We start from the raw sequence: 27,280 nt of genomic DNA, 5'->3' as shown, positions 1-27,280 counted from the left end.
TAAAAGTTAGCAGTGAAACTGACTGCTGTGGTTTTATTGCAAATACCAACTCTTGATGCTCTTCTAAAATCTGAGCATGTGAAGCTAAATGACTGCATTAAAAAAAAAAAACAAAAACCAAAACGTTTGCTCAGGGGGTAATGACTCTCATTAGTCTAATTGGTGTAGCTGGAGAAGGTAAACAGTCTAAGTTGCAAAAAAATGTTTTCTGTCATGAAGTACAAGCAGCAGACTTCAAAGCTAAATTGAAGTTAGAGAACACATGCTTTGAACTTGCTTAGGTCTGTATCAGTCTGACAGAAAATGATAGTTGGTGTCTGCAGAGAAAAGGGTATGATACAGCAAAAGAAGGAAGAACACAGTTGTCTATGGGAAGGAGTGAGTCAAGTAACATATGGTCTGTAAAACATGGAGACACTTCATAATGTGCAATAAAACTATTGTCTCTGAATCTCATCTTTTGTTATGTATTACAGCTATGATCTGAGGCTTGTTTCTGGTGGTGGTTTGTTTGGGGGGGTTTTGGGGTATTTTTGGTGTGTGTTTTTTTTTAATTATTTTTTAAATCTCCAGTGATAAATGGTTGTTTCTCTTAGGTTTTATTTGTTTTAATTGGTTACCCACGTGAGTTTGCCCTGGTGCATAGCAGTGTGCACTAAGCAATAGTTCATTTAAAATTGTCATGTAAAACTAATTAATGAAACAATATCTATCTTTTTTTTTTTAGCAGCAAGATTAAATAGTCACCTTAGTAGTGAAGAGAACAACGGAAAATGTAGTTATTGATTCATGTTTAGGTATTAGGGGTACCAAACTTTAGGAGTAGGTGCCTTTAGAATACACCTGTCACAGCAGAAAGGGACAGGAAAGACAAACTCTGGAAAGTAGTCTCTATCTTGCACAGTTAATTTGAAAAGGGCCTCTATGAAAACTTATGAGAATAATTTTGAAGATTGCTGTGGCTACATTTACTATTTGGTTAAGCCTCAGGAAAGCTCATGGAGGTGCAGTAAGCTTGGAGGGCATGCCTTAATACTTTGTAAAGCTATGTGCCTACCATGCAGGCATGTGTGCCAAATTTAGGCTCTTTCCTAATGCAGGGTTTGTATTCTGAGGTTGCTCTTAAATGACTGAGCTTCTTGAGGGGTATGGCTGCGATGTATGTACAGGACATTTAATTACTTTATGAAATGCAGTTTTGATTTTGGAAGTAGTGTGTTGCTTAGACTCCTGTCTGGTCTGCTAGTCTTATTGCTAAGGGGAGTATCAAAGTGGTTTTGTCCTATGCTCCATATGGAATATAAGTGAACTAATATGAACTGTACTTGCTTCCAAGAGGCGAGAATAGAGTTGAGTAAGATTAGTGAATAAGAGGTCAAATAAAATCACAGTGGCTTTAATGTGAATTTCCTTTTTGATTAAAAACTTGGTCGTTTCAAGTCTAAAATAATCTTTACTTTGAAGTGAGGTTTCTTTTTATGATGTAACGAGGAAGTGTTATTCCATCTGATTAATATTATTTTACTGTTGGGTGGAGTTGTAAATGCCATTGACTTTTCTTTGCAAATGAAAGGAAGAAAACCTTTTTTCTTGATATGAAAAGCCAATTACTGTGTTATCAGGCAAAGGCTTTAATGGCCCTAGCTCACCTAATGAGGGCATTGTCAAATGAACCCCTATTCACAGATTTATAGGGTGATATTTCTTAAACTGAATTGTCTTTGAAACTGCCATTTAATCTTAAATTCTTTGTAGTGTGATAGCTGGTGGTTTTTTTTTTTTTTTTTTGTGTGTTTTCTTCCAAGTCAATATGAAAACATTGCATAAGTTTTATTTTTGTTTTGACTGTAGGAGAAATTTTTTTCCCCGAGTCCCTGTAAAAAGTTTAGCTAATGGTATAGTGGAGGTGCTAATGTGAAGTTACTGCTTCAAGTTTATCAGTAACCTTTAGAAGTAGGCATATAAATAAAAATAATTTCTGACCAAAGTCCCAATTCTTAAATGCTGAAGTTGCAAGGCTTTTCTCTAAATTATGAAGAGGTTGGGTAGGGCTGGGACTGAATTTGTGTTATTTTCAGATTGTGGTATGTTACAGTTTTATTTTAATGACATAGGCTGGAAGAGGCAAATTAATTGCTGTTGTGGTGTAGAGGCATGTCAGAGTTTGAAGAATTATGGAGTTTGTGTTGTGCTGAATTGGAGTGAGTGAAGTACAGATAACAGGCCACAGCTGTGGCCACAAATTAGGCTTCTCAATTTGATGCTGAAAGTTTTGCATTAGAATTGCTCTTCTAGGATTACCATGTGGAAAGTCTGATGAATAAAAGCAGATCTGAAATAGGGAAGCTAGAAATACATGCTGCTGCAAGTGCTTGTTGGGGCTTCATTGTTGTAAAATGAAGGTGACCGCTTTACTAAGCAAGAGCGGTGCTCAGCAGCTTACTGTTCTTCAAATATTTCCACTGGTTTTTACATCTTAGCATTTCCTTAAAGAATTAGGGTTCTCAGTGGTTCCTTCCTCTTAACAGCCAGTATGGCTTAGGTGAGGATGAGAGTTGTGGTCCCTCCTGTGGTTCCACAGCACCTGTCCTTAAGTGGAATCCATCAAGAGTTGGGAGCATGGGGTTTACTGGGAGGTGTTTCAGGAGGGTGTATAAGCTTTGATCCAACTGAAGTACTGTGCAAAGGCCTTCCTATATAGGAAGGATCCAGTGAGGGGGTAAGCACCACCTTATCAATTCCTTTGTAAAGCTATGGGTATAGGAAACTTCAACATATGGGTATTGCTCTCACATTCTGTGGAGCTACCCTATTGCTGTGGGAATATTAATGCTCCAGGTTTTTCCAGGCGCAGGACAGTAGTAATAGATCAGATCTAACTTACAGGGATAGCTTTGAGCAGTGATAGTTTTATTAGCAGAAATGTTCAAAAAACCAAAACTACAGGCCCCTTGTCCTGTGTTTGGGTTGACTGGCAGACGTGCCAATGCTAGGTGCACAGATGGTCTGAGAGCGACAGCATGAACTGGAGTGAACTGACTGAAGCTGTCACACCTGCCTCATGGTTGCCAGGGTCCTATACAGTTGGCTGGGGCACTGAATTCTTATAAAACCAAGGGACAGCTCTGGCCAAGGAAGAGCTGCATGCAAACTTTGCTTATCCCACAAATACAAACTCCGTAAAGTATAGGGGCTGGAACCAAGTAATAAAAGACTGTGTAAGGTCCTCCCCACTTCCTCAGATGTTCTCATTCAGTGAGTGTAGCTCTCCCTGACCTGCAACGTCCCGTTCATTGTTTTTGTACTAGGAGTTTCCTGAATACCCCATGGAAAATGTAACACACTGTGTAATGTAGAACAAATATCTTCTGGAATGGGACTCAACCGAAAGGATTAAATCTCATTCTGCGTTGTGACTTTAATTCAGATTTGCATTCCAGTGAAGGACTCTGGTGGGGAAGGTGTTTGAAACGTAAGGCATTGCAGCGTAAAAAACATGGTCGTTCCTTGGATTTGAGGATTTATTTATGCACAACTCAGAATCTGTAAATCTCTGACCTTTTAAAAGGACTCTTCCTTTTTTCGTGTTGATGCTTTAATATCTTTCAAACGCATTTGACATTTTAGTGGACTGACAGATGACCAACTGATGTCTGTGTACAGTAGCAGGGGCTGTGTTACATTAGGGATGCAGTATTTTATTATTTGCATTGGCCTACTTTTGTGACTTTCAAATTGAAATTCCCATCTAGTCCTTCAAAACTAAATACATGTTTTTGAGAGAGGAAGTAAGATTGATGGATATTCTAGTGTTTGGTGTATGAGGCGTTCATGATGAATTGTTTTCTTCTAACTCCTCTGTTCATACTTACTTTCATAATCTTGAAAAGCAAAAACATTAATAAATCAAAGTGGGTTAAAGATCAGGCACGTGGTTTTATTTTAATAAGGGATAAAGCTGAAATCTCACTGAGTGTACATTGTTCAGCACTTGTTCTCTGGGGCATATGAATCAGTCCCTTCATTACTGATCCGTAAGCGTTTCCTTTTGTGGTTACAGTGTATTTTCATTAGAAAAACCAATGCAAGATAATACTCAGTGTGTTAACTTTTGGTGCTTGTGCTCATGTGCAAAGTTAATGTTTAAAAAAGGAAAGAAAAGCAAGCCTTTTGTGGCCATGTGAAGTTTTGACTTCACAGAGTAAGTTTGCTTGCTTGATTTATATCTGTCAGCAGGAAGGGGATTTTGAGAAAAGGCGTAGTAAGCCTGCAAGCTTGAGAAAGAGGTATCATTTTCCATGATTATGCCTTGTGTGTCTGGGACATGTTTTCCCAAAGGATTTGGGGTAAGATGTGCTTTGGGGACTGTTTGCTCTGTGTGTGTGGAGGAAGACAGCAGGAAATGTGTGTTTCTCCTAGCATTTTCTCATTGCTGGTAGTTAGTGTTTAGGACGGTATCCCCTGAAGAGGGTGAGGTCAGAACCTGGTGGAAGAGGGGGAGTCATAAATTAGAGAATTAAAAACTTTGAGACCCATCCCCTCATCCCTCTTACTGCCATACCTACACATCCGCTCACTCTTTGGCCTCTTTTTATCGGAATTGTTGAAAAAGGCTGCTAAATGAAGAAACCAGCTTTCCTTTTGAACTTTTAACCTTCATGAAAGCTACAGTAATTGGCTTCCTCAGAGCATAGGTTGTTTGAATCTGACATTTAAAAAAAAATACAGGAAGAATGAAATATCAATGTGCACTTCTGAAATTCCCAAATTGCCAGTGAAGGTCTTGCTTCTCTGTGCTTTAAAAGCCTCAAAAGTGCAGAGGGAGACTGGGGAGTGGTGAAGTGTCTCTGTTGCATCTCAGCCGGGATGTGCTTCAGCAGAGATGAAAGCGCAGCAGTTGGTACAAAACCTCCACCTGGGGGAAAAATGGTCAGTGTGAGTGTGAATGTAATCTCTTTGAGGGAGTGGAAGAAGGCTTGAAGAATTGGTCATGTAAAGGGGTGGGGGTGGGGGGGTGGGGGGGAAGAGCGGGGGTTGGGGAATGCCAAAGGTGAGAGAGATGAGTTGTACCGCTTAGGCTAAAGGTGAGTGTTATGCTTAGATTTCTTCTGTGAATGAATGTCCTGTTTAAAAATAAATAAATAAATGTTTCCCTACTTCATCCTTGTTAAAAAGAACACAGTAAAACTTCTGACAGTTGCTATTCTTTCTAAGGGTTGTTCATGTGAAACTTTTATATGCTAAAAGCAAGGAAAGCACATTAAAGTCTAATCCTTGCTTACTCTAGCGGGTCTTAAAGCTGTCATCACTTAAGTCATACAAAAGCAAAAATAGTATCTTAAATACAAATGACTTTTTGCCTCCAATGACTTTTAATGCACATATAATAAGTCAATAATTAAAAAATCTAAAAGCAGATCCAGGTCAAATCATGCTTTAGATGACATTTAATCTAAAATGCTTGAAAGCAGCTCTCATGGGTATTATTGCCAGCTTTTTCATCGATATAAAAATGCAATATATTTTTGCAAACTTGAAAGTGAAAATTTGAAGGGACACAGCCTGACAGCAGAGACCCGTATAGACCTTCTCACACACAAGCTAATAGATGTGCTGCATATATCATCACACGTGTAGCTGCTCAAAAGGAAAATGTGCTCAACAAGGCTTTTTACTTCTCAGCTGCTAGAAGAAACTGCCAATCTTTGGCAAGGTTGAGGTTCTCTTAACAGAAAGCAGCAATTCATATTGCAGTTAACTTGGTTGGTGGCATGCAAAACTACCTTGCTGCCTATTTCCTTTTAAGATTCTTCTTTTATGATTCTTCTTTCTTAAATAAGGTTGGTTAATGAACCAGGAGAAATAGGGACGAATTTAAGAAAGGAACAGTTAAAAACAGGCAGCTCCTCAATTTAGCAGGAATAGTTCAGTTTGATTTTGTTACAGATGAAAAGGTTCTATGCAAGATGCTGTGAGCACCTTACCCTGAGAAAATTGGGATCCTTCATAGCTGTGGGATTTTTCATCTTGCTGTCACATTACGTGTCTTCAAAGCAAGAGGCAAGTGTTTTCTGTCATGTGCCTGTCTCTTTTAACATCTGTATTTCCACTTCAGCGATTAAATGACTAAAAGCAAAGGCAGGAGGGTAGGGTAGCCAGCAGCCATGCATTAATTTCACTGTGTAAAACTACAGAGATTATTTGGGGCCTGAAAGAGGTAACTGTCACAGGACAGTGGTATCTTCCTGTCATGAGTATGCTGAAAATAAGGCAGTTGCCAGGAATGACTGAAGCAAGGAGCCAGATGACAGGTTATTTCTAAATTGAGAACAGCTTAAACTTTCAGGGCTCTAAAACCAAAGCACACAGTGTTTTGCAAAGTCACCCGTATTAAATGCTGAAGGCCTGAGAAGAAAGGAGAACGTGGTAAAGAGACGAGCAGTAGTTGCTCACTAGGCTATTTCAGAGTATTTGCATTTTGATTGGCTCTGCAGATGTCCGTGCATGCCTCAGGGACTCTTAATGTAAGGAAAAACAGCTTTATATGTAAAGAAAAAATGGCAATGAGACTTCAGACTTGCTCCCTATAGCATGTTCTGTGTGCTCTTTCAGTCTTGGCTTAAATGAACATAATGGTGATGCTTTTATTTTGCCTGGGAAATTAGTTTCCCTTGCTGATTTGTTTTAGGTGGATTACGTACCTTAGAAATCTATTTGTCATTTTGTGCTGGTAATGAAACTTTTAATTTGGCAGAGTAAGAGAAGACATTGGTCAATAAATATAGCCACAAAATGGTTTATGGCTTTCTGTCCCATCCCAAAGTCCATACCTGGGATTCTTGTAAGAAGCTCCGTCTGACGGATAACTGCAGCAGTGTGCTCTGAATGCTAAAAAGAGCACAGACTGTTTCCAGCAGGCTCTGAAGCTGCATCCTCCACTTCTGCCTCTCTGTTTTTTAATGACAGGTGTTGTGTTCAAACTAAGGATGGCAGCAAGAAATAGGTAAGCCAGTCTCTGCTTTCAGGACCTTGAGAGCTGGGAAGGATAAAATGGGCCAGTAGCCTGTCCGAGCACATGAATATATAAGGTGGCTGCCCATTCTGGGTAATCTGTCAGCCTGATTTAGATACAACCCCCTGTAGCCTCTAAATGCCTCTCAGCTTCTCTCAGGAAGTGTAGTGCCCCATTTTATAGTTGGCGGTTGGAGGCACAGAGGGCCAAAGGGCAAGTACGTGGCCACACACAAAGCCTTTGAATAAAAGAAAATTAAACACAAGTGTTCTTGGTTCCAAGTTTAACATCCTTGTCTTTGAAGCAGACTTTTGTTCATTTAAACAGAGTGATTACTACGTGTGGTAGGGAGTTCTTCTCTTTAATCAGTGCTGTGGGGAAAAAGCTTGATAGATACAAGGTCTATTTGCAGGTGGGGTTTTTCAGTTTATTTTTCTCTGGTGTATCTTACACTAGCTGCTAATGATTACATTCTCTCAATGACACCAAGGTCAAATAAGAATCTGGGGCTTTTGTGTCTCAAGAGTTTTGTTTTGCAAATGCAAGAATACATTTTTCTATCTTGTTTAAATGGGAGCATTAGACTTTGTCCTTGGCACCAATGAGGCGTATTTACCTACTTACCTACTGGCACTGCTACTTCAGAATTTTCTCCAAGGGCCTTCAGTAGAGTTAGTGTCATTTTTATTTATTTTTTTTTTCCCCAGTCCTAGTCAAAGTTGTTGGCATAGGGGGTGAGACCAGCAAGGTAAGAGAAGTGGCTGAAATTCATCTAATTCATCTAAAGCACCCTAAGAAGAGAGCTTGTAAAGGTGGTGTGGCTAGTAGGAATCTGCTCCAGAGTTTGGAGAATGGCAAATGTGAAAAGGAAACTTCAGAAAATCTTCAGGAAACATTTTCCTTCATTCCTCATGTACACTGTCCTCTTAAGTTTTGTATGCCCACATCAAGAAGAAGCAATTGGGAACTACATGTTGTGGAGAACATGCCTTTGTGAGCCCTACATACTGGAGCAGTCTCCCAAGCAAGTTAGAAGGAAGTCACATCCAGCTCTGACAGAACAGCAGAATCCCCTGTTGGGAGCAGGAGACTGTAATTGAAATGGGACTCAAGTCCTGGTCTTCAGAGATGTGGAGTCCAATTACTTGTTACAGGGTGAGTTATTTGACAGCTTTGGAAATAGGACATCTCTTTCCTGATCACACTTCTTACTCCAAATGAAGACCTTCTGATGGGCTGTGGCTATGGTTCTGTGAATGCAGCATGAAGACTGCAAAACCAGTAACCTGAAGCATCAATGTGCTGTAGGATGGCGGGGGGAGAGAGAGAGAAGAAAATGGAGTATTCTTTTAGTAGAGATGCGCACTGCGGCTTTTTGGAAATGTTTATACTTTCAGTGTACAACCTGTGAATATTGCCTAATATAGCGTAAAATGAGAGTGGGTAAGGCTCTGTGTTTACTGTTGTCACCATGCTGCCAAACCAGTAAAGCTTTGTTTTAGTCTTCATAGCAGAATAGAATTGCTTTACTGAAGGGCAGAAAGGACTCTGTTCTGTTTTAAAGAGATTAATAGCTAAAATGCACTTTCTTCTTGAACATTAGAGATCTACTGACATTAAATTACTACTGAAAGCAGATGAAAAGTGCCATGGAGTTACTGCGGTGTGCTTTGTTTTAGCGTTGCCATTTTCACACAAAGGGCTTTTCAGCCAGGTGTTAGCCCTCTAGGAAGTTCAAAATGGTCAACTTCAGTTGACAGTTTATTTGGAAACACTTCTAATTATGTCAAATTGAACTAGACAGTTAACCGAACAGTGGTTTGCTACCCCTCACCCCCCAGTGCAACGGGAAAATATAATTTGGGAACACTGAAGTCTGCGAGCAAGAAGGCTAAACAGTGTTTACTTTCACAGGGGACTTGATGAAGGGATGTTACTTTATATTTCTGAAGATATGAACTCTGGCAATCATCAGAGCACTAAAAATGTACTTGGATTTTGTCCAAATGCTTTAATCCTTTAATGTCTCTTACAATTATAAAGGAGCTCATTGAGTTAATGAAACATACTGTAATGAACTTAGTAATTGCATATTTTTACATCACTCTCCTCAGTGGAATTGAATCTCAGCTGTGTGCCGTGAACTTTGCACAGGTGAAATAAACCCTCTTTTTTGGCTCAGGGCACGTTTGCATGATGGATTAAGATGAGCAGGTTATTTCTGCTTTCCTCTTTGTCCCTACCCATTCCTTATGGTGGTCCTGACGCTCAGGTGAGTGAGTGGCAAACACATTCAGGGGGTTAATCTGGCGGAAAATGTGTCTTTGCTTTTGTTTTGTGGGGTTAGTTTTTGGACAATCCATCTCTCTGAACTGTCCTGCTGGACAAGTGCCAGTGCTGGCACTGGGGAAGAAGAGACATCAGATCTGCTGTGGAACTGGACTTTGAATGGCAGAAGTCTGAGGTTTTTGGAGTAGGAAGATTTCATTTTAGTGGAGAACATAAGGATGGTGGCTCAGGATGATGTATATATTACAATACTTTTAACATAAAACATTTATGAGGATCCATTTTTTTTTTTTTTTGCTATGTAATGAGATAGAGACATGCATGTTATTATGCAGCAAAGGTATAGCGTCCTTTTGGCTGTTGCTGCCAGCCTCTCCCTGTTCTATAGTTAGCATTTGTAAGTTCTGAGCAGGTAAAATACTTGGCAATAACTCCTGGGTGGAAGCAAGGGGGTATTAATATTTGAGGCACTCTATTTGTTTTTAGAAGAATAGAGAAAAGCATCACGCAGCAAGTGCTGGTTCATTTTGAATGGGTGTTTTGATAGAAGTTGATTGAGTTGCAGCAGCGATCGGTGACAATTGATGTTCTGGCTCCCGAGAAGGAAACTGCCACGAGTCGTCTTGCAGAATAATGTGGCTGGCATGGTTCAGTCCACAGTCTGCAGACAGTGCTGGTTGCCTTGCCTGGATGCATGTATTGTGGGAAGGTTAAGCACTGGGTTCGTTGATTAGCCAATTTGGAAACAGTGAGTGTTTTGCTCATTCTTGGCATAACTATGCATGTTCCCAGAGAGGCTGGAGCAGGAGCTTCAACCGGAGCATGGAGATGGGGAAACACAGCTGTGCTGTCATCAGCTTTTGACAGTATTAGCTGTTAGCGGTTTGGGGAGTCTTAAAGAGCCTTTGTAATTATAGTCACTTATGAGATAGTATATATGATCTGCTTCTCCAGGTATCTTCTACAGAGGTGACTTTTTAAGTGATAACGACTTTTTACCTAAGCAATGAAGTAAACATATTTAACATATCTACAAAATTAGGTAGTATTTTTCATGAGTCAGGTTTCTTTGTTAAAGTATTTCTAGTTATTTCTGATGGTAAAACAGGAGACAATCATAGCACATCTCTTTAGCTTTAACTGCAGTGGCTCTCCCTCTCTCCTCCCCCCCCGGCCTTTTTTTTTTTTTTTTTTTTTTTTTAACAGCCCCACATAATAACATAAATTAGATTCAGTGGTGTTTTAAGTTCACGTACGGGTTGTAATTTCGGAGTGCACACATTGTCTGTCCTGCTGTCCCTGCTAAAAGGGAGAGACAGTAAGCTTTTCAACCGTTGTCCACTGCTTAAATGGCATCACTCTCTAGAGCTTATGACTTAAACCAGTAGAAGGATGATGTTTGCATCACTCTTTCCTCTTTCCCTAGGCCATGTGGATTTTAATGTTGAATAAAGTGTGCAGTAAAATTATGAGGTGATGGCAAATTGTACTGAGTGCTTGAATGTGATGTATTAGACTGCAACACAAAAGCAATGTGCTGTAGTTTTCCTGTCAGAAGTAAAGTTTCATCTTGTCTTTTAAAATCTTTGTTCAAGGTAGGGAAGATTGGGATCTTTTTTGAATGAGTGCTCTTGGATGACAGCTGGGAAGAGTTGTGGAGGTTGTTGTTTTTAAGTTGTAACCAATATCTAGTTTTAGTGTGCTTAGTGAATCTTGTTACGGCATAGAAGGCAACCTGCTACAAAAGCAGCTCTTTTTGCTCATTGTGTGCACAGTTGAGTACAGAAAAGGCACAATGTTAGAACACGTTTGGACAGGCTAGGACTTCAAGAGTGCTTAGAGTCGTATCGGTGTGCTTGGAGAATCACAGCATGGTTGAGGCTGGAAGGGACTACTGGAAGTCATCTTGTCCAGCCCCCCATCTTGAGCGGGATCATCTGCTATTCATGGTTTTGCAATACAGAGATGAGCAAAGGATAGTCTCATGTTAAAATACCCAGATCTCCTCTTACCAAGTGTCACGTTTAATGCATTTTACCAAGCTTTACACAGGGCACATTGGCCCTGGAAGTGGGCTGGGTGAGCAGAGTGTTGGCACTGCTGTTAACTTGTACTCAAGTTTCTTCTGAAAGGTTTCTAGCATCCCTTCAAAACACCATGTGCGTTCTGGTTGTGTGAAGGCAGAGCTTGCCCTGTTCTTGGGCTTTTTAGTATCTTTTTTGCTTGTAATTTACCTTACAAGGATAGTATTGTTAACCTGGCTGAATAATTGAGAAGATTGCTCAGGTATGCGAGCTCTTCCTGGTCTAGGGTTACAAATGATGGCCCCAAGGTATGTGTCAGCATTGAAAGGGAGGGTGATATCAGGTTGGGATGTCCCCAGAACAGTGGTTCCAGGCTTGCAGGTACACAGACTGAGCAGCACCCAGCAAAACGGAGTGAAATCAGTGTTACAGATGGGTATATGCACAGCATTTTTGGGGGGATGTGACAGTGTCCAGAATCCTTAGACTCTGTATTTCTGTTTCCAAACTGGGTTTAATAATGTCCATTAAAATGCCAGACTAGTCTGAGCAACCGATACTGTTTGAGGATACAATCTCTTTAATGCAGAATAGGTCAAGTTATTCCACAAGTTATAGCTATAGACAGGGTCTCTAATATTAACTGTGCCATGCTTTTTTTTTTTTTTTTTCTTTTTTCGTGGGCGGCCATCACGGTGTCTCCCATTTGCAGTCTCATCGTTTTGCTGAATGTCCTTCAGAGAGCAGCCACTGGGAAGTCCACAAGTGTTAAGGCAAATTGTTCTTTCTGAATATGAGAGTGTGAACTGGCAGAGAGCTGGGAGTCTACAGGGCAGGGTTCAGAGACTATATAGTGCTGAGAAGTTAAGAAAATGTGGGGTGTTTTGACTGTTAGCTGTTTTGATGTAGTGATTTCAGTAAGTAGAAGAGAAATAGTGCTGGTAGGAACACCTCTGTAGATGGAGCTGCTTTCTGCTGCAAGATTACTGGCAGGTGTGGTTTTTTTTTTTAATTTTCTTGGTTTTCGTCCTTATCGAAGAGCAGTGTCAGTGCCTGAAGCAAAAAGCTGGTGTCATCAAAACTTTTGGGCTCTCATTAGACTCATAAATTGTATCCAGCTTTTTTTTGCTGCTGCTTTTACTTCTGGTGAGCCATGAGCATCAGGCTCTGCTTGTTCACTGTGGAGTGTCAACGTGTCTTTTTCATGGTACTTTTCTTTGCAGAATGTTTTGTTGAGAAAATAATTCTGTTTGTTTCAACCTTCGACATCCTGTACGTACTGTCAGTTAACTTGGTTGTTTCCTTTATCATTCATGCTTCTCTCTTGCCTTCTCTTCCTCCATTTGACTAACTTCCTGACCGTACCCTTAGTTCCTCTGTATGTGTCATAAGCATTGATAGGGTAAAAAAAATTCTCTTTGTTTTTTATATTGCTGCCTCGTCTTGCTTCGAGAAGGAAGTTTAGGGTTCTCCCAACCTTGAGCTTATCTTCTTGTATCTGTTATGTCCTTTGGCATACAGCCAGCCATCATTGTCTTGATTTGGCCTCTGCTGAAGCAAAGCAATAAAAGTGTTACCATCTTGACTCAGGATGCTCTTTTGTGTGTTTTTCCTAGCCCCTTAACTTATCCAAATGGCAGGTAAGTCCCAAGTATCATAGCCAGATCATGCTAGTGCTAGAAAAGAGGACTGTGACTTTTTTTTATTTCTTTACTCTTAGTTGTATTTTATTCAAAATTGCTTTCCTGAGTCACAGCACTTCTGATAAACTTTGTTTCTCTTCAGCATATTTTCAATCAACCTCTAATAAACTTACTCCATTTCCAATCACATTGGACTCCTCTGGAGTGTGCTTAGCTTAAGCATTAAAACAGTCCCTCTCAAAAAAAAATTGCATCCATCCTTTGGAGTTGTAGTATTTAGAATTGCTTTATTTTAGTTGTTATTTCACAGTACTAGTTTGCTTTTTCCTTTCTTCTCCCCTCCAACTTTCTTATTGCTGAAAACTTTCATTCTATCCTTGTAAACCTTTAAGAACAGCAGCACCACTGGTTGAAATTGAGGCTTCATCTTTTTCCCATTACTTCCCTCCTGCCTCTCAGGTTATGTGAGACTACATTGGGAAGTAGGGGAAAAAAAAAATTGTATTCAGCTGGGTTTTAAGGGATGTTTTTTGCTACTTGCTTCACTTTAGAAATATCTGAAGTACAGCCTAATCATGAGAAACAACCCCAAATGAAGTGGCAAGCCCTGATAAACTGAAAAGTCTTAAGTGGATTCTAATGTTTTATTCAGAGCAGTGTTTGATTTTGTTTCTGTACTTGCTGTCTACTGTGGTCTTTAAATTCTACATGCTAGGCAGGTACTCAGGAGCTTTGAAAAATCATGCTTTTTTTGTAAAACTAGATAGACCTTACCTCTTTGACTGCTGAGTTATTGTTGGTGTGGTGGTGGTTGTGTTTTTTTTGGGTGGAGTTTTTGTTTTGTTTTTTTTTTTTGGGGGGGTGTTTTTTTTCTTTTGTCTTCGGTTTAAGTTTTTATTATTATTATCATTATTTATTTCTTGGAATAGTCTTTTGAATACTTGAGTTTGGTACTTTCCTGATCTCTAGTTTGAAGAGCTCAGATATTAACATCTTTAGTAAACAGAGCATTTTTATCTGAGTGGATGGTATATGAGTGTTAATTAAATTGCTGTAAAGGTTCAGATACCTTGAATGGTCAAAACCAAGTTCTTAGTCCTCTCTCTTCTGAACTGTAGACCTGTAACTAAAAGTTTCTTAGTAGAAGGAGCGTGATCTTCCAAGAAGCGGGGGAGTTCAAGTTAAATAAGTACCTGAATTTTTCTGCTTTGCTTCAATATGTGCTTTAGAAGCAAGACCAGACAGCCTGCTTGGTTGTATTCTGAGTACATCCAGTCTGTTGTTTTATTCCACCTTTTCTTTTCAAGCACCCTTTAAAGTCTATTTATCTCTCTAGTTTTGAAGAGTGCTTTTTTGAAAGTGAGCCTGTCAATGATAGTGAAACCTCAACCACACAAAATGCTTCCTAAGGAGAGGAACAAGACAACTGTGAGAGAGGTAAAATACTTGGAATGAAATTGTGAAGAAAGGTTATGGGTATGTGAGAATGAGACAGGTGATAACCACACGAATAGTCACCATCTTTCCTGGGTGGCTTTGCCAGTGACAAAAACTGTCTCGTGCTGTACACTTCATACCCATATTCCTAAAGTCTCCTCCAATACTAGGTTTCCAGGTATTTTGGAGAGGAAAAGTGTTGTATTTAAACCTGAGGGGTCCAAAGCTCATTTTATCATAATATGAAGTGGAGCATTCCTGGGCTAATTATGCATTATTGATCAGACCCTGTGGGTTCAGCATCAAAGAAATGTTCCCGTTGGGAAGCTGATGGACTGCTCTGAACCCTGGAATTCTGTGGAGTAGGGCCAGGTGAATCCTGTAGCGTTGGTGGTTGCTGCAAAAGGGGGTAGCAGCCCCTGTGGGTTGTCTGCTCTCCGAGATCGCCCCCTCTTTTTCACCACTTGCTAGAATATAGCTCATAGCTGTTGTAGAGCTTTAGCTTCCATTTGTGACAAAGCATCTGTGGATTTTACTGACATGGGTCTGCTGTGCCTTTGACTCCTGTCTAGTTCAGAGGTGAATAGCACCGAACACGTAACAAAAGGGAAAAAGGCAGCATGAAAGCCTTTTTATGTACACAAAGGGTACATCCAGCCCCCTGGCTGCTCTGCCCTGTTTTTATTTCTTGCAGAGATGGTAGAGCATGTTTACGGCTCCTTAGACTCGGCTGTTCAGTCATGCAGTTTAACTCCAAAAATAACTCTCTTGGGGGATATTAATCCAGCGTTGGATTATCTTTCTAAAATAGTTAATCAGACTTGGTCCCTGAGGGACCTTCCAGCTGAACTTGCCACTCACTCAGTTTCTGTTTGCTGGGGTGGCGGGAACCGAGTGAAGGAAGCTGATGAGGTTTGACAAGAAGCGGTTACTTACGTAAGGTTCTGAGTGGAGGGATCCCCCTCGTCCCTCTCCTCCCGCTACGGGTCCCCGCGCCACCGGCTGGGGCTCAGCTCCCTGCTGGCTCTCGCTCTGTCCCGCCTTGTCCTGGCCCTCCTTTGCCTTGAAGAAATGCCATGGGAAAACCTGCCTGCGGAGGAGGGGGGTGTCTGTGCCAGGTCCAGGTGATTCCTATGTACGTTGCCTGTTGTCCAGGGAGGAGACACACATGCTTTGCTTTATTAAATTCTCAAATGCGAGTGGTGTTCCTTCGGTCGCTTCTTAACTATTGACTTCCTTACTCCGGCTGTTCGTGGATTGACCTGGCGTGCAGTTGGGATGCTCCCTTGCTTCTGTGAAAGAAGAAATGAGCTGTTGCAGGCTGCTGTTTCCATATACTAGAACTGCTAGTCATGTAACTCCTATTAGCCTTCACTTTTTCTCCTGTCTATAGAGTGAGAATACAGTTTATTTCTTGAGAGATGTTCTCTGATAGCTGTAAGTTATTTAAAGTAATTTGAGGTCCTTGTATGGAAAGTGCCAGGGAATTGCAGAACAAGTTAAAAAAAAATAAAAAAAAGAAAGATTTCTACTGAGAACTCATTTCATACACAAATAAAATCCTGTTTTCCATGTGTAATGCATAGGTGGAAGGGGAAGATTCAATATGTTTTACTGACGTGTGCTGATTTAATCCCTCAGAGACAGGGAGGTAAACTGAGAGCTTGCGTTTCTGTGCTGATGCATTTTTGCATTAAATTTAACATGCTTTTATTTCCGACTTGAGTGTTTATTACTCTGACTTAGACCACTGGAAGCACTGCATAGCATGGTTGAAATGCAGAAATATACTGTGTATGATAATAACAATAACTTGCAGAATTTGCACTTTAATAGGCTAATCTGTCATAGTTCAGAAAACCCCATTGATGTAAGAAAGTGTACTCAAGTGGTAGGGGTGTTTTGGTTGTGGCTTTTTTCCCTCAAATTATAAAATAGTTTGCTGCTTAGCAGGGAAGTTGCTTAAACCTCCTCCAGGTTACAGCTGCATACATGTGTTCCGGAAAATAATGTGAAGTTGCTGTCCTTTTCCTCAGAGCCCTTCTCCACTTCATACGCTCGTGCCCTCACTTGCATCCTGTTGCCTTCAGATTCTGCCTCAAAAATAAACGTAAAAATGAGTTGCAAAGTTGCTCTTACATGTCAGTGCTTCTCAGATCCCACTGGGAGAGAAAAAGGAATTGCACTTGAGAAAACTCCATAACTAGACCTTTTAGTGATGTCTGTATCCTTTTCACTGCTTGACTGCTGCTGGCATAATAAAAAGCAGTTCAAATCTATTCCAGTTCTTCATTCACATCATGAAAATTGCTTACTAAATTGGAAGCTTTTCACACCAGGGATTGTGCCTTTCTTATTTTTCTGGGCAGTGTCTAACACACTGCGTACCACTGGAATAAATAGTAGGTAATTTTAAATTGCCAGCATTTTCTGCATGCAGAATTTTCTTTGCAATCATAATTTTGTGATGACAGCTAAACATCTATTTTGGCCTTAAAAAAAAAAAAATTCTGGCATTAAAATTCTGGCATTGCCATATAGGTAGAACAAAACTAAATTATCTTTTGGATCCTACATTGGATTCATAGGAGTATAAACTAGGAAAAAAAAAAAGTCAGCACATTTGACTAGGTGTCTGCTCAGAAACAGACAGAAATTTGCAGTGATGATTTTATATGTGCTTTTCAGCATTCAGACTACACCGATGTCTATGAGTTGGTCTTCTCCTGGTGGGAGACATGGAACTACATCCATTTGTATTAGTTAAAGATCTGTCACTTTGCTTTGTGTTTTGTGACTGTATAAGCACACGTATATTAATAATTGTAATTATGTAGAAGAACTGGGCTAGCCTGCATTAAAAACTAGTCATATTGAAATTGTCTTCTGAATGCTGTGGCAGACTTCTCTTGCACGTTGCTTTGGAATGCAAATGCTTATTTTCCATAGCTAAATTTGATTAACTTACCGTCAACTTGCCTTGACTTTTCTTTCTTAAACCATTTGCTTTCTTCCTGCATGACCACAACTCGCCAAAGCAAAATGAGCATTAAGGCCCACGTTTTGTATGTGAGAGTGGAAGTTTTCTCCAAATTTATTGCTGCATGATGTTGTTTTGCTTTTGCAGTCATGGCCAGAGGTCGTGAATCAACATTTTTTTCTCCAGCATTCATTGTGAGCTTTGGAGTTAGCTAACCTGCTAGAGCAGCGTTGGGCTGCGAGTTACCTTCCCTTTGCCTCTCGCGGTGAGAAGTGACAGTGCTCGGAGATGCTTCCCTGTCTTCCGAGTCAAAAGAAAGTGTTTACCCATGCATTAGGTGGATTCTACAGTTTTTATAGGTCTCCCATCTCTATATATGTGGCCTACAGGTGATTTTTTTTCATAGAAGAAGCATGAGGCGGGGAGGGGGGATGGGGATAAAACTGTTGTAAATAAGGACTTGCTCATCTGAAGCTATGCTCCGTCAAGTTTATCTGGCAGGAGCTGCTGCTCTTTTTGTGTTGTGGCCAGTAAACTCAGGCTCTGGCTGAGGCTTCCAGCATCCCTCCTGCCAGGGATGCGGGGCCGTGCCAGGGAACGCGGGGAGAAGCCCATCAGTCAGGCACGGAGTCAGCCAGCTCCGCTGAAGCACTGTGGGCGGTTTAATACCAAAACGTCACCGGGTTGAGACTACTTCTGAAGCTGTTCTGCTGAGGTGGTGGGAAATGCCGTCACCGTGAGTGTGGGAGCAAAAAGGCGCCAAAGGTCTTGGTTTCGTTTGACTGTCGAGGTGGATTAACAGCTCGTTACTGCCAACAAGTCTCACTTCTCCCCCCCACCCTCCCTGGCCCCTGTCCATGTTGTGCCACCTCTGGGAAGCTGTTTGACTTGAATGTGGTAAAAAACAGATGACTGCTGAAAATATATTTATTTTTTTTTTTCTTTCCCTGTTTGGTTGAGTGAGTGTGCTGTGCAGCACGGGGAACGCTCATGGGAGATGCAAATGGTGGGAGCGTGGAGTGTCAGGGGAGAATGGTGGGGACTTTGCATCTACTCATGGTGGGGAAAGAACAGCCAAAAGTGAGTGTCTGACTATTCTTAATGGCCAGCAAGCCAGTGGCATGCTTTAATTGTGTTTATTCCCTGTCCCTGTCACATCTACCAGAGTAGACAGTATCACTGTGTTTCTTAATCACGTTTAGTCTTTCAAGGTGCTTCCTGCAATCCAGTCTTATTTATAGACTGGCCATTGTCTTATTTACTGCCTTGCACTTTGCGTTGTGGTGATGTGAGATCCTGTCGGCATCAGGACTGCCATTGTTGTAAATAAATTGCTGGAGTGTTGAAGTTCGTAAGTTGCTTTTATAGTATCTGTTGAGAATGCTATGTAGAATGTAGCAAAGCTCGCAAACACGGAGGACTGAGCCTTGTCAGTGTAGACCAGAGGGGACGCAAGAAAAAAGGAAAGGCAGAGCCATATACATGAAGGCTGGATGAACTCCCACGCATAAGTAGTATGAGATGAAGGTACAAAATTTCTCGATAAAGGGATGGTTTCGTGATTTTGTTTGGGCTGATCTGAGTTCTTGCTTCTGCTGCAGTTGGAGAAGCGTTGTAGATGGGTTAGTTGAAGCAGCAGCTGATGATGGTCAGAGCCTTTTTTTTCCTGTACCTGTTTGTGGCTTTTGGATGTCTGGTATATTCTGTCAGCTCATCTCTTGCCTTAGCTCTTTCAAAGGGTAAATGTGCAAGCGTGTCCATGCTTTCACCACTTCCTTCTCTTTTCTGCTAAGAAGAAGTGGGACTGCACCTCTGGGGATTTCTACAACTTCTTTGGTTTTGCCGTACGCGATGGTGTTTTACCAGGTCTTGGCAGAGCGCGCGGCAAATGCTGGGGTCAGTGCGCAGGACTTGGCAATGCCAGCGGGGAGCTCCCAGCCTGCAGGAGGGTGCGTGGGTTGCCGTGTCTGAGAATTGCAGACTGTGCTACTTCAGTGGCCGTCCTGCCACCGCCGAGCTGGGAGAGGGCTGCGGAAGGTTTGTTTGCAAGCCCAGAAAGGCACTACACCCTCTTCAGAAATGTTTGTTGCTATTGTGAGATTACAAACTTTGAGCCAAAAGCCCCAGAATTTACATTCTGCAAAACCCAAGGATTTGGTTCTTCCCCTTTTCTTTCCTTCCCCAAAATTCACAGCCTGTGCTGTTTGACATGAGAGCCTATTGATATTCATACTCTTGCAGAACTATGACGTTTTATGTAGCTGATTATATCACTGCTAATGTATACTATATCCTTGTGTATTCACGTGTCTGAGATTTACCATAAAGAAGGATTTATATATATGGGTATCTCTGGATCCATTGGGTGAGGGGGGGTGTGTGTGTATGTGTATGTATATGCGGAAACTGCTGTGTGTTCTGCCTTCTTCCTGACATCCTGGTTGCTATAGTGCAGTGATCTATTTGTGAACACCCAGAAGATCATTGCTGTAGTTAAAAGAAACAGTATTTCCTGGCCATAACTTCCTGGGCAATCTCTTCTGCGGGAGTGCCAGCTTTAACCGATTCGGTCTTGTTCCTTGGGACCCCAGGAGTGACACTGTAACAGGAGCTTGCACTAGTTTGTCCCTTTTCCCCACCGGCGTATTTAATAATCTTTAAAAATAGTTACTCTATTTAAATCTAATGCATGTCTATTATTCACCGTACATTTCAGTGCTTCAGCCATCTTTCTAACAGGCTGTGGAGCTGTGCAGCGTGTTGTGGTGTTGTCCTGTGTTTGCTTCTCTAATATGCGCCGTTCTTCTGCTCTTGCACATACATACATGCGTACGTTTTCATCCACCTGCCCAGCCAGGCAAAATGTAGGAGGCGAAGCGGCAGCGCTGGAGTTCTGTCTGAACTGCTATGTTATTATTCTTTTTTTTTTTCCTTCTCCCTGCAGGTGTGAATGAGAGAGAGACTCTGCAGTATTTAGTGTCCAGTTTTACTGGCTCCGAAGAACAGCAGCATCGCAATGCCCCCTCCTGCTGATATAGTGAAGGTGGCGATCGAATGGCCAGGTGCCTTCCCCAAGTTAATGGAAATAGATCAAGTAAGTGCCTGCGTACGTGTGCTCGGCCGGCCCTGTGCGTAAATAAGTTCTTCTCTGCGCGTGTGTGTCTCTGCCTTTATGTTTACTTAGATGCACATGTATTTTTCTGTGAGCGCATTGTGGTCAAGGTGTTTTTTTTAAGGGGTGTAACCCTTTTCCTCTCTTACTGCTTCATGTTTTTGATGTGTTCAGCTGAGTTTTTTTTTATTTGCTTTTTCTTTTAAAACAGCTGCTTAAATAAGGCATTTACTGCTTGTGTGACCCACTTAACACTTTTGTGCCTTAGTGTGTTCAACTGTAAAATTGTGGTAATATTGTTACCTCTGGGTGGAAAGTCTTCAAATTTCTAGTCAGTGCTTTGCATTTGGAGTAGGATCATACTGAATGACTGCAGCAAGTGCACATTTTGGAACTTAAGTAGTGAGCAGGAGGATCTTTGCTGTTCCATACAGGAATCTCAGGGGTTGTCCTGTTTAACTAGTTATTTCTAATGCAGTGGCCTAATGGACTGATTGCAGGCTGTGTACAGAAGCTAAAAAATTCCAAACTATGAGTTAAAGACCCTTTGTAGGAAATTTGGCGGGGGGGGGGAGTTGGGGGGGAAACAAACCAAATCAATTTATGCAATTGCTGTGTTTTATGTTCTGGACTTCTCTTGAGATTGTTTTTGTGGCACATGTATTAATATTAAAAGCAACCTCTTTAATATGTAAGAGCTTACCCATAACATTTTGAAATCATACAGCATGTTACCTGTTTAGAATAATAATTATTTCTGTAAATATTATTCAGAGTGAAGGAAGGCATTTCATAATGTGCTTTAGACCCTAGTGTATCTGGGGACCAAGCACATTATAAAGTTCTATTGGAGAGGAGAAAATTTGAATTCATGCTGAAAATGTTTTACTGAAATGGGATCCTAATTTCTTCATCCAGTGCAATCAGTTTCGCTTCTGGTTAACCCTTATGTGGCATATGCCTGGGAAACTCCTGTGTGAGCTTTGAAGAACCATGGAACTAGAGGGTGGCTGGAATAACAGCACTATGATTTTTAGGCAACTGTAAAAGTCCCTTTAGAAGAACAGGGAGTTCCCAAGTGGTTAGCACTTTGTAGTTTAATTTCCAGACCTGCCAAGCTTCTCCATTTTCATTTGCTGAAATTTTTTAGTAAGCATAAATCCACAGATACAAATCTCTTGCTTTCTGGAGCAAAGAATGTTTTACGTTTTTCTTCTTATGTAATGAATGGTAGACACTGTGCACACTGTGTTCAGGGCAAGGGGCATGTTAATCATGATGAACAATAGCTTTTTGCTACCAAGTACATTGGGGACAAAACTGAACCAAAATTATGCAGTATCCTTCTGAGCAGCAGTAAAATAATAACAAAATGATTATTTTTAATTTACAAAATGGCTTAAAGTAACTCTCAAAAAACCCCTCATACCTTATCTGAAATATTAGCCTACTGTTCTGGAACCTTGTTTTTCCCTTTATTATATAAGATTTAGAGGGGACAAGAAAGATCAATGCTGAGTTATGTTGGGTAGAGCTCTTCCAACCCAGCCTGCCAAGTTGTCTGCAAGCTTCCTCATGCCACTTTATGGGGAAGAAGAGGAGGAAGAAGAGGGAAAATAAGCTTGAAAGGTAGAAGACTAACAGCAGCCAGCTCCTGATGCAGGGGGGAATGGGGGAATGAAGTTTGAGGGTCTCATCCCTCACCTTTCTAACGTGGAAGATACAGGTGTGGTGACAAGAAATGAAGGTGGGAAAGAAACATCCCTTCCTAATACCCGCGCACAGAAACCTGCACATTTGCCTTTTTCAGGGATGGGGGCAATGTGGGAATGAGCGCTGGAAACATACAAGGTGATACATGTTTTTAAACACACAGCTCTGCCCTTGGTTCACTTAATGCTAACTTTTCCCCAATCTGTTTCCTTTAAAACATCTATTTAGTTGAAGAGCTGTAGTGGAGGAGATGATTCATACCTCAGATGGCTAGCTGTCAGAGATGATAAAGGGGAGGAGGGAAAAGGAAGGCAGAAAAGAGAAATGATTTGCCCATTGACCAAACATTGCAGTCAGTGCCTGTCTCCCAGGTAGGATCTGCTCATTCGAGCACCATTTGACATATATTCAGAAAATCCTAAAAACTTTGCCTTACCAGTTTCTTCCCTCTCTGATCCCTTACCAGCAAGAAAAGCAGTATTTAAAAGAACAGCACTGTATTACTACTTTAAAAAGGACAACCAAAAAACCTTACTGTAGCATGACGCAAGTTCTTTATCTTTCAGGGTACTGAGGCTATTCCAAATACTGAAGTACAAATATCATATAAAAGATCAGAGGAAAACCTGGATTTTTTTTTTTTTTAGGTTGCTCATTATATACACTTGGTAGCATTTATTTATATTTAGTTACACAGTATTGCAATTCACCTGCTGTGTATATGCATATTTTGCTTTCAGATGAAGAGAAGAAAATATTTTCAAAATGAGGAAATGTCATTGTGAAACCAGAGTGATTGACAGTGGTATACTGGAAGGTGTTGGACCTGAAAAGAGTTCATGAGTATTTTTTCCACCAAATGTTATTAAACTTTACATTAAAAACCTCCCCTTCGAGCCCATGGCTTCTGATAACCTGGACTTCATGAGGGACAGAGCTTTTTCTAGTTAATGCTTCCCACTATGTTTCTGTAGGTTTGTCAGCCTGGGTTCATGAATGACAATTTGGACTTTAATCATACAAAATTAGTGTCACTCAGTTAGAGAGACTCTTTGCCTGCACAATTAATATATAATTAGGTGTTTTTCAGAATCACCCTCTGTGCCTAACCTTTCTTCTCGTTCATTGAAAGGTACTATTTGATGTCAGGGTTTTACAACTGCTTTTTTCCTGGAAAGTTGCTTTAAACAAGGAAGGCAAAACTGCATGTTATTTACTGCCCCCTCTCTTACCAGGAGGGGACTAATTAAGTTGCAGTAAACCTAGCAACTGGCTGTTGCCTGTATGCATTAAAGCTGATTTTAAAGCCTGTGCAAGCTAATGTACTTTTCTACTTTCTCCTTCAGAGATGGACTTGACTGAATTCAGTTACTCTTTTTCCAGAATACTTGGCTTTTTTCATTTGGGTTTCCCCCCACTTCCATCACTTTCCTCAATTATAAATTTGAAAAATAACTTCCAGACTCCTCCTCCGTGCTTAAATCCCTACTGGCAATATTGGTACTGTGGTCAAAATTAGTTTTTAATGAAAAGATTTGATTAGGACTTTTAGAGCTGGATATAGGTATGATCATCTACTTTTAAGTCTTCCTGTCATGTAGGGGGAGGAATGGAAATGGGTTGGTGTCTGCATTTGCACTGGGATCTTTTTGTGGACTTTTTAGGGGTGTGGTCTGGGAAAGAAATAAATGGTAGACGCTGACTGCCCATTACCTTCTTCTCTAAATCTTTTGGCTGATTATTCTGACAGATGTTAAGAGTAGGGCCACACAGGCTCTGTACAGGTGAACCAGGATGCTGGCTACTCTGTGCTGTCTTCTCTTCTTTTTTTGTCCCAGAAATAGCCACTTCATAAGATGATATTATTTCTTGTGTTCAGATGGAAATTTGTATGCTTTAATTAGTGCCCATTATGCATAACCTATTCTCAACTTTTAGGTCTTTTATTTTACAGCACAAATTATTTTAGGTAAGCCAGTGCTGGTTTTAGGTTACCTGGATGCTTTGTTCTGTGGATTTACAGCTTCACTGTTCCTTCTGCAGGGGAAGCAGCTTCCAGGAGAGACACAAGATGACTATTTGGGGACAATAACTATTTTAGCTTATCTCATTCAAATCCACTCTTGTGTGTTGACACAAGTTGTACTGAAACCAGATTTCTCTAAACTCAGGCATGAACTTTCTCACCATTGGACGTAAACACTGTTTCTACGGAAGGGAAGGGTTTGTAATTAAACTTGGCCGTACAGTCTCTTCGGCCAGGTTTACTTTTGTCTGTGAGATCATTAAATATAGATTAAATTAGCAGATGTGAATCTTTACATTAGCCAAAAATAAATTAAAAAAAGAAAAAACTGTGTTCTCTTTTCAAGATGCAAATCAGGTACAGTGGGCAAAATGTACAGGAGCACTGTCAAAAGACAGTTTCATGTTAATACAGTGCAGTGCAGCACATGGGAGGAACCATGGGGTGCTTTAATGCTTTCTCTCAGGTTTAGATTTAGTCAGCAAATTTATCTTTTAAGAGTGTCTTTCAAGTTGTCTCTTCTCTTCTGCCAGTGTATGCTATAATTGTCATTTTAATTGTTTTTTTTTTTCTTCAGAGAAGTCATTGTACTTCACTGTATATTAAAAGGAAACCAGTAAGAGGTGGTTCGGTTTTTTTAAGGGTCACTTTCAAATCGTTTTGGATTTCAGACCTAAATCTGGACCCTCGGGGATTGTTAATTGACTTAGCGCAGTGTTTCTCAAACTGTGGGGAGAAATGTAGTTCAAAAGGGATGGTGAAATGCTTAATTAGAGAAAAGAAAGTAGCACATTGCTTCTGCCATGTGTGTGGACTAAGAATAGCTGTAGTTTCTGCAAGTGCTGTCACTAGTAATAGCAGTATACCGATACAATCTTAGCATCACAAGTCTAAACGTATGCAATATTAGTGAGCACCAGCATCGTTCAAGTGGTGAAGAAGAAAGGGATATTGATGTCTCGCTGTACCAGAGGCTGTACCATGAAGCATCACTCCCTGTGCTTAGTTCTGGTTCCAGACTCCGACTCCCTCAAAATCAAGGGGTTTAGTGCTGAGGGGATGAAGGAAGAGTGAGGCTCTTGCCTCCTTCCCACAAACCTGCAAATTTATATGAATTCTTATCCAGAAAGTGTAATAGTATTGCAGTAGCTGGAGCTACTGATGCTTTTTGGTATGAATATTGTGAGGATTTCCAGTGTTATTGCACATGGTGAGTTTAAAGTAGTTAAGGGAAATGTCAGTGCCTTTAACAGCTGACAGGATCTCAGTCTCTTGAAGACAGAGGACTAGGAAGCAGCTCGGGCAGGGAATAAATCTTACACGGACTTACAAAAGTGTTCCCTGGCTGGAGCTGCTAGCAGCAGCTCCTTTCTGTCAGGTTGGAAAAGGGAGTTAGTGCTTGAGGGCGGCCACTGGAGCTGTATCTCGGCCATTCTGAAGGGAGGACCTTGGTTGCTGCTGATGGGAAACTTACCTGAAGATAAATGAGCCAAAAGGTGGCGGCTTTTTCAAAAAGATTGAAAAACACTCAGCTAGCTTAAGCCAGTTTGCTAAAGTTAGGGATTTCAGGTGTTAAAAAGATGGTAACAATAATTTAATGAGTCTTATTGCTCCTTGTTGTACCTGTCAGTTTTTCAGCTTCACAAAAACGAAGGTGAAACTTTTCATAAAGCAGATAACTAACCAGCATATAAACACAGTGAAAATATTTAACATTTTTATAATCCTTTCAGTTTTGTTACCGTCAAGGATTATTAATAGAACTGATAAGGAAATCGCATCCGCTAATTTAATGTGCCATTTTCTTTGTTGCACTAATGAAAAGTCTTAATATTTTTTTAACATTGCTTTGTTAACATAATGAACCGATCATTGTTAATTACAACGGGAGTTGAAAAATATGATATCTTTTTTAACAGGACCGTGGGGTTGGAGTAGTCATCATTAGAGCTCCAGTTCTTTGCTGTGGTGGCAGCCAGCCATTCTGGATAAAAGGGCAACATTATCATCCCATTATGTTTTATTAGTCTGGCTTGTCCAAAGCCACATTCCCACTGGTTGGTTGGAGTCTTTCAAGGCTGCATACTGATGTCCTGTGGTGCGTGGCGGGGACCTCGTCACTGAAAAATACATAAAAAATTGTCTTATGCTGTTGCATACAGAGACAGCAGCAAAGCTTACGAGACTGAAGAGGGAACAGCTGTGAAGAAGGGTTAGAAATTGTAAAAGAAATGGGGGGGGGCAAGATACAGAAATATTTAGCGAGTTACAGTCCAATGGATGCTGTTTATGTGTTCTACTTGGTGCTGTCTTCTGTGTTAGGAGACATTAGTTAAATGCAGGAGACAGTTACTTTTTTTTTTTTATATAGAAGTGGAAATAGAGCCAGGAGATACTTGAGGCCCCGGCGAAATGGTGTCCCAGCGTACCTGATCTCCAACGTAAAGGATGTTCAGGAAATAATATTTAGGAAAAAGATGAAACACTTTATTAATTCTGTCCTTGTTTGGGTTTGGGGGGGTTGGGGGGATTTTCTTCTGGCTGTGATTTTTGTTAGCCCCATAGTGCTAGCCAGAACCTTCTTGTTGGAGCCTGAATTTTGCTGCCTGCAACTCAAGGTGTTTTCAAGATGAGGGCTGTACATGATTGTAAGGTTGTTGCATCCACAAAATTTTTTAAGAAACAGCAGGAGTCTCATGACTTAAAAGTTAATTCTGCCATATTTAAGAGAAATGTGTAATGATGAGATTCTTGGAGTTACACACCAATGAATAAATTGCAAGGTACTTCATTCACATTCTGACCAGCTGGAGTATCCAGGTGTGCTTTATGATTCCATCATATTCTTCTTACAGCATTACAAGATTGTAGTACAAGAGAAAGTAATACTAAAAATCCCACAGTGTAGGTGTTTTGTGCCTCCATGTGGAGACTTTTCTACCCTGGTAGGCCAGCAGTGTCTCAGTTACGAGCTGTGGGTTTGAGGTTTCTTCATTCAGTTTTCAAAAGTATGCTCACCTAATAAAGTGGTTGTGTGAAGAGCC

At 40.8% G+C, this 27,280-nt stretch overlaps 1 protein-coding gene across 1 annotated transcript in view; it reads left to right on the top strand.

Annotated features, from left to right (window-relative positions):
* The window catches only part of ELMO1 (engulfment and cell motility 1), a 310,350-nt gene that overhangs the window by 26,904 nt on the left and 256,166 nt on the right, over nucleotides 1–27,280 (top strand). The window contains exon 2 of the mRNA XM_082479784.1: nucleotides 20,330–20,479. Within this exon, the coding sequence (XP_082335910.1) occupies nucleotides 20,402–20,479 (78 nt within the window). The 5' untranslated portion in view covers nucleotides 20,330–20,401. The remainder of the gene's footprint in view (nucleotides 1–20,329; nucleotides 20,480–27,280) is intronic.

Source organism: Vanellus vanellus (genome assembly GCF_965231255.1).
Source record: "Vanellus vanellus genome assembly, chromosome: 2".
NCBI lineage: Eukaryota > Metazoa > Chordata > Aves > Charadriiformes > Charadriidae > Vanellus > Vanellus vanellus.
This window is presented reverse-complemented; position numbering and strand designations above follow the sequence as displayed.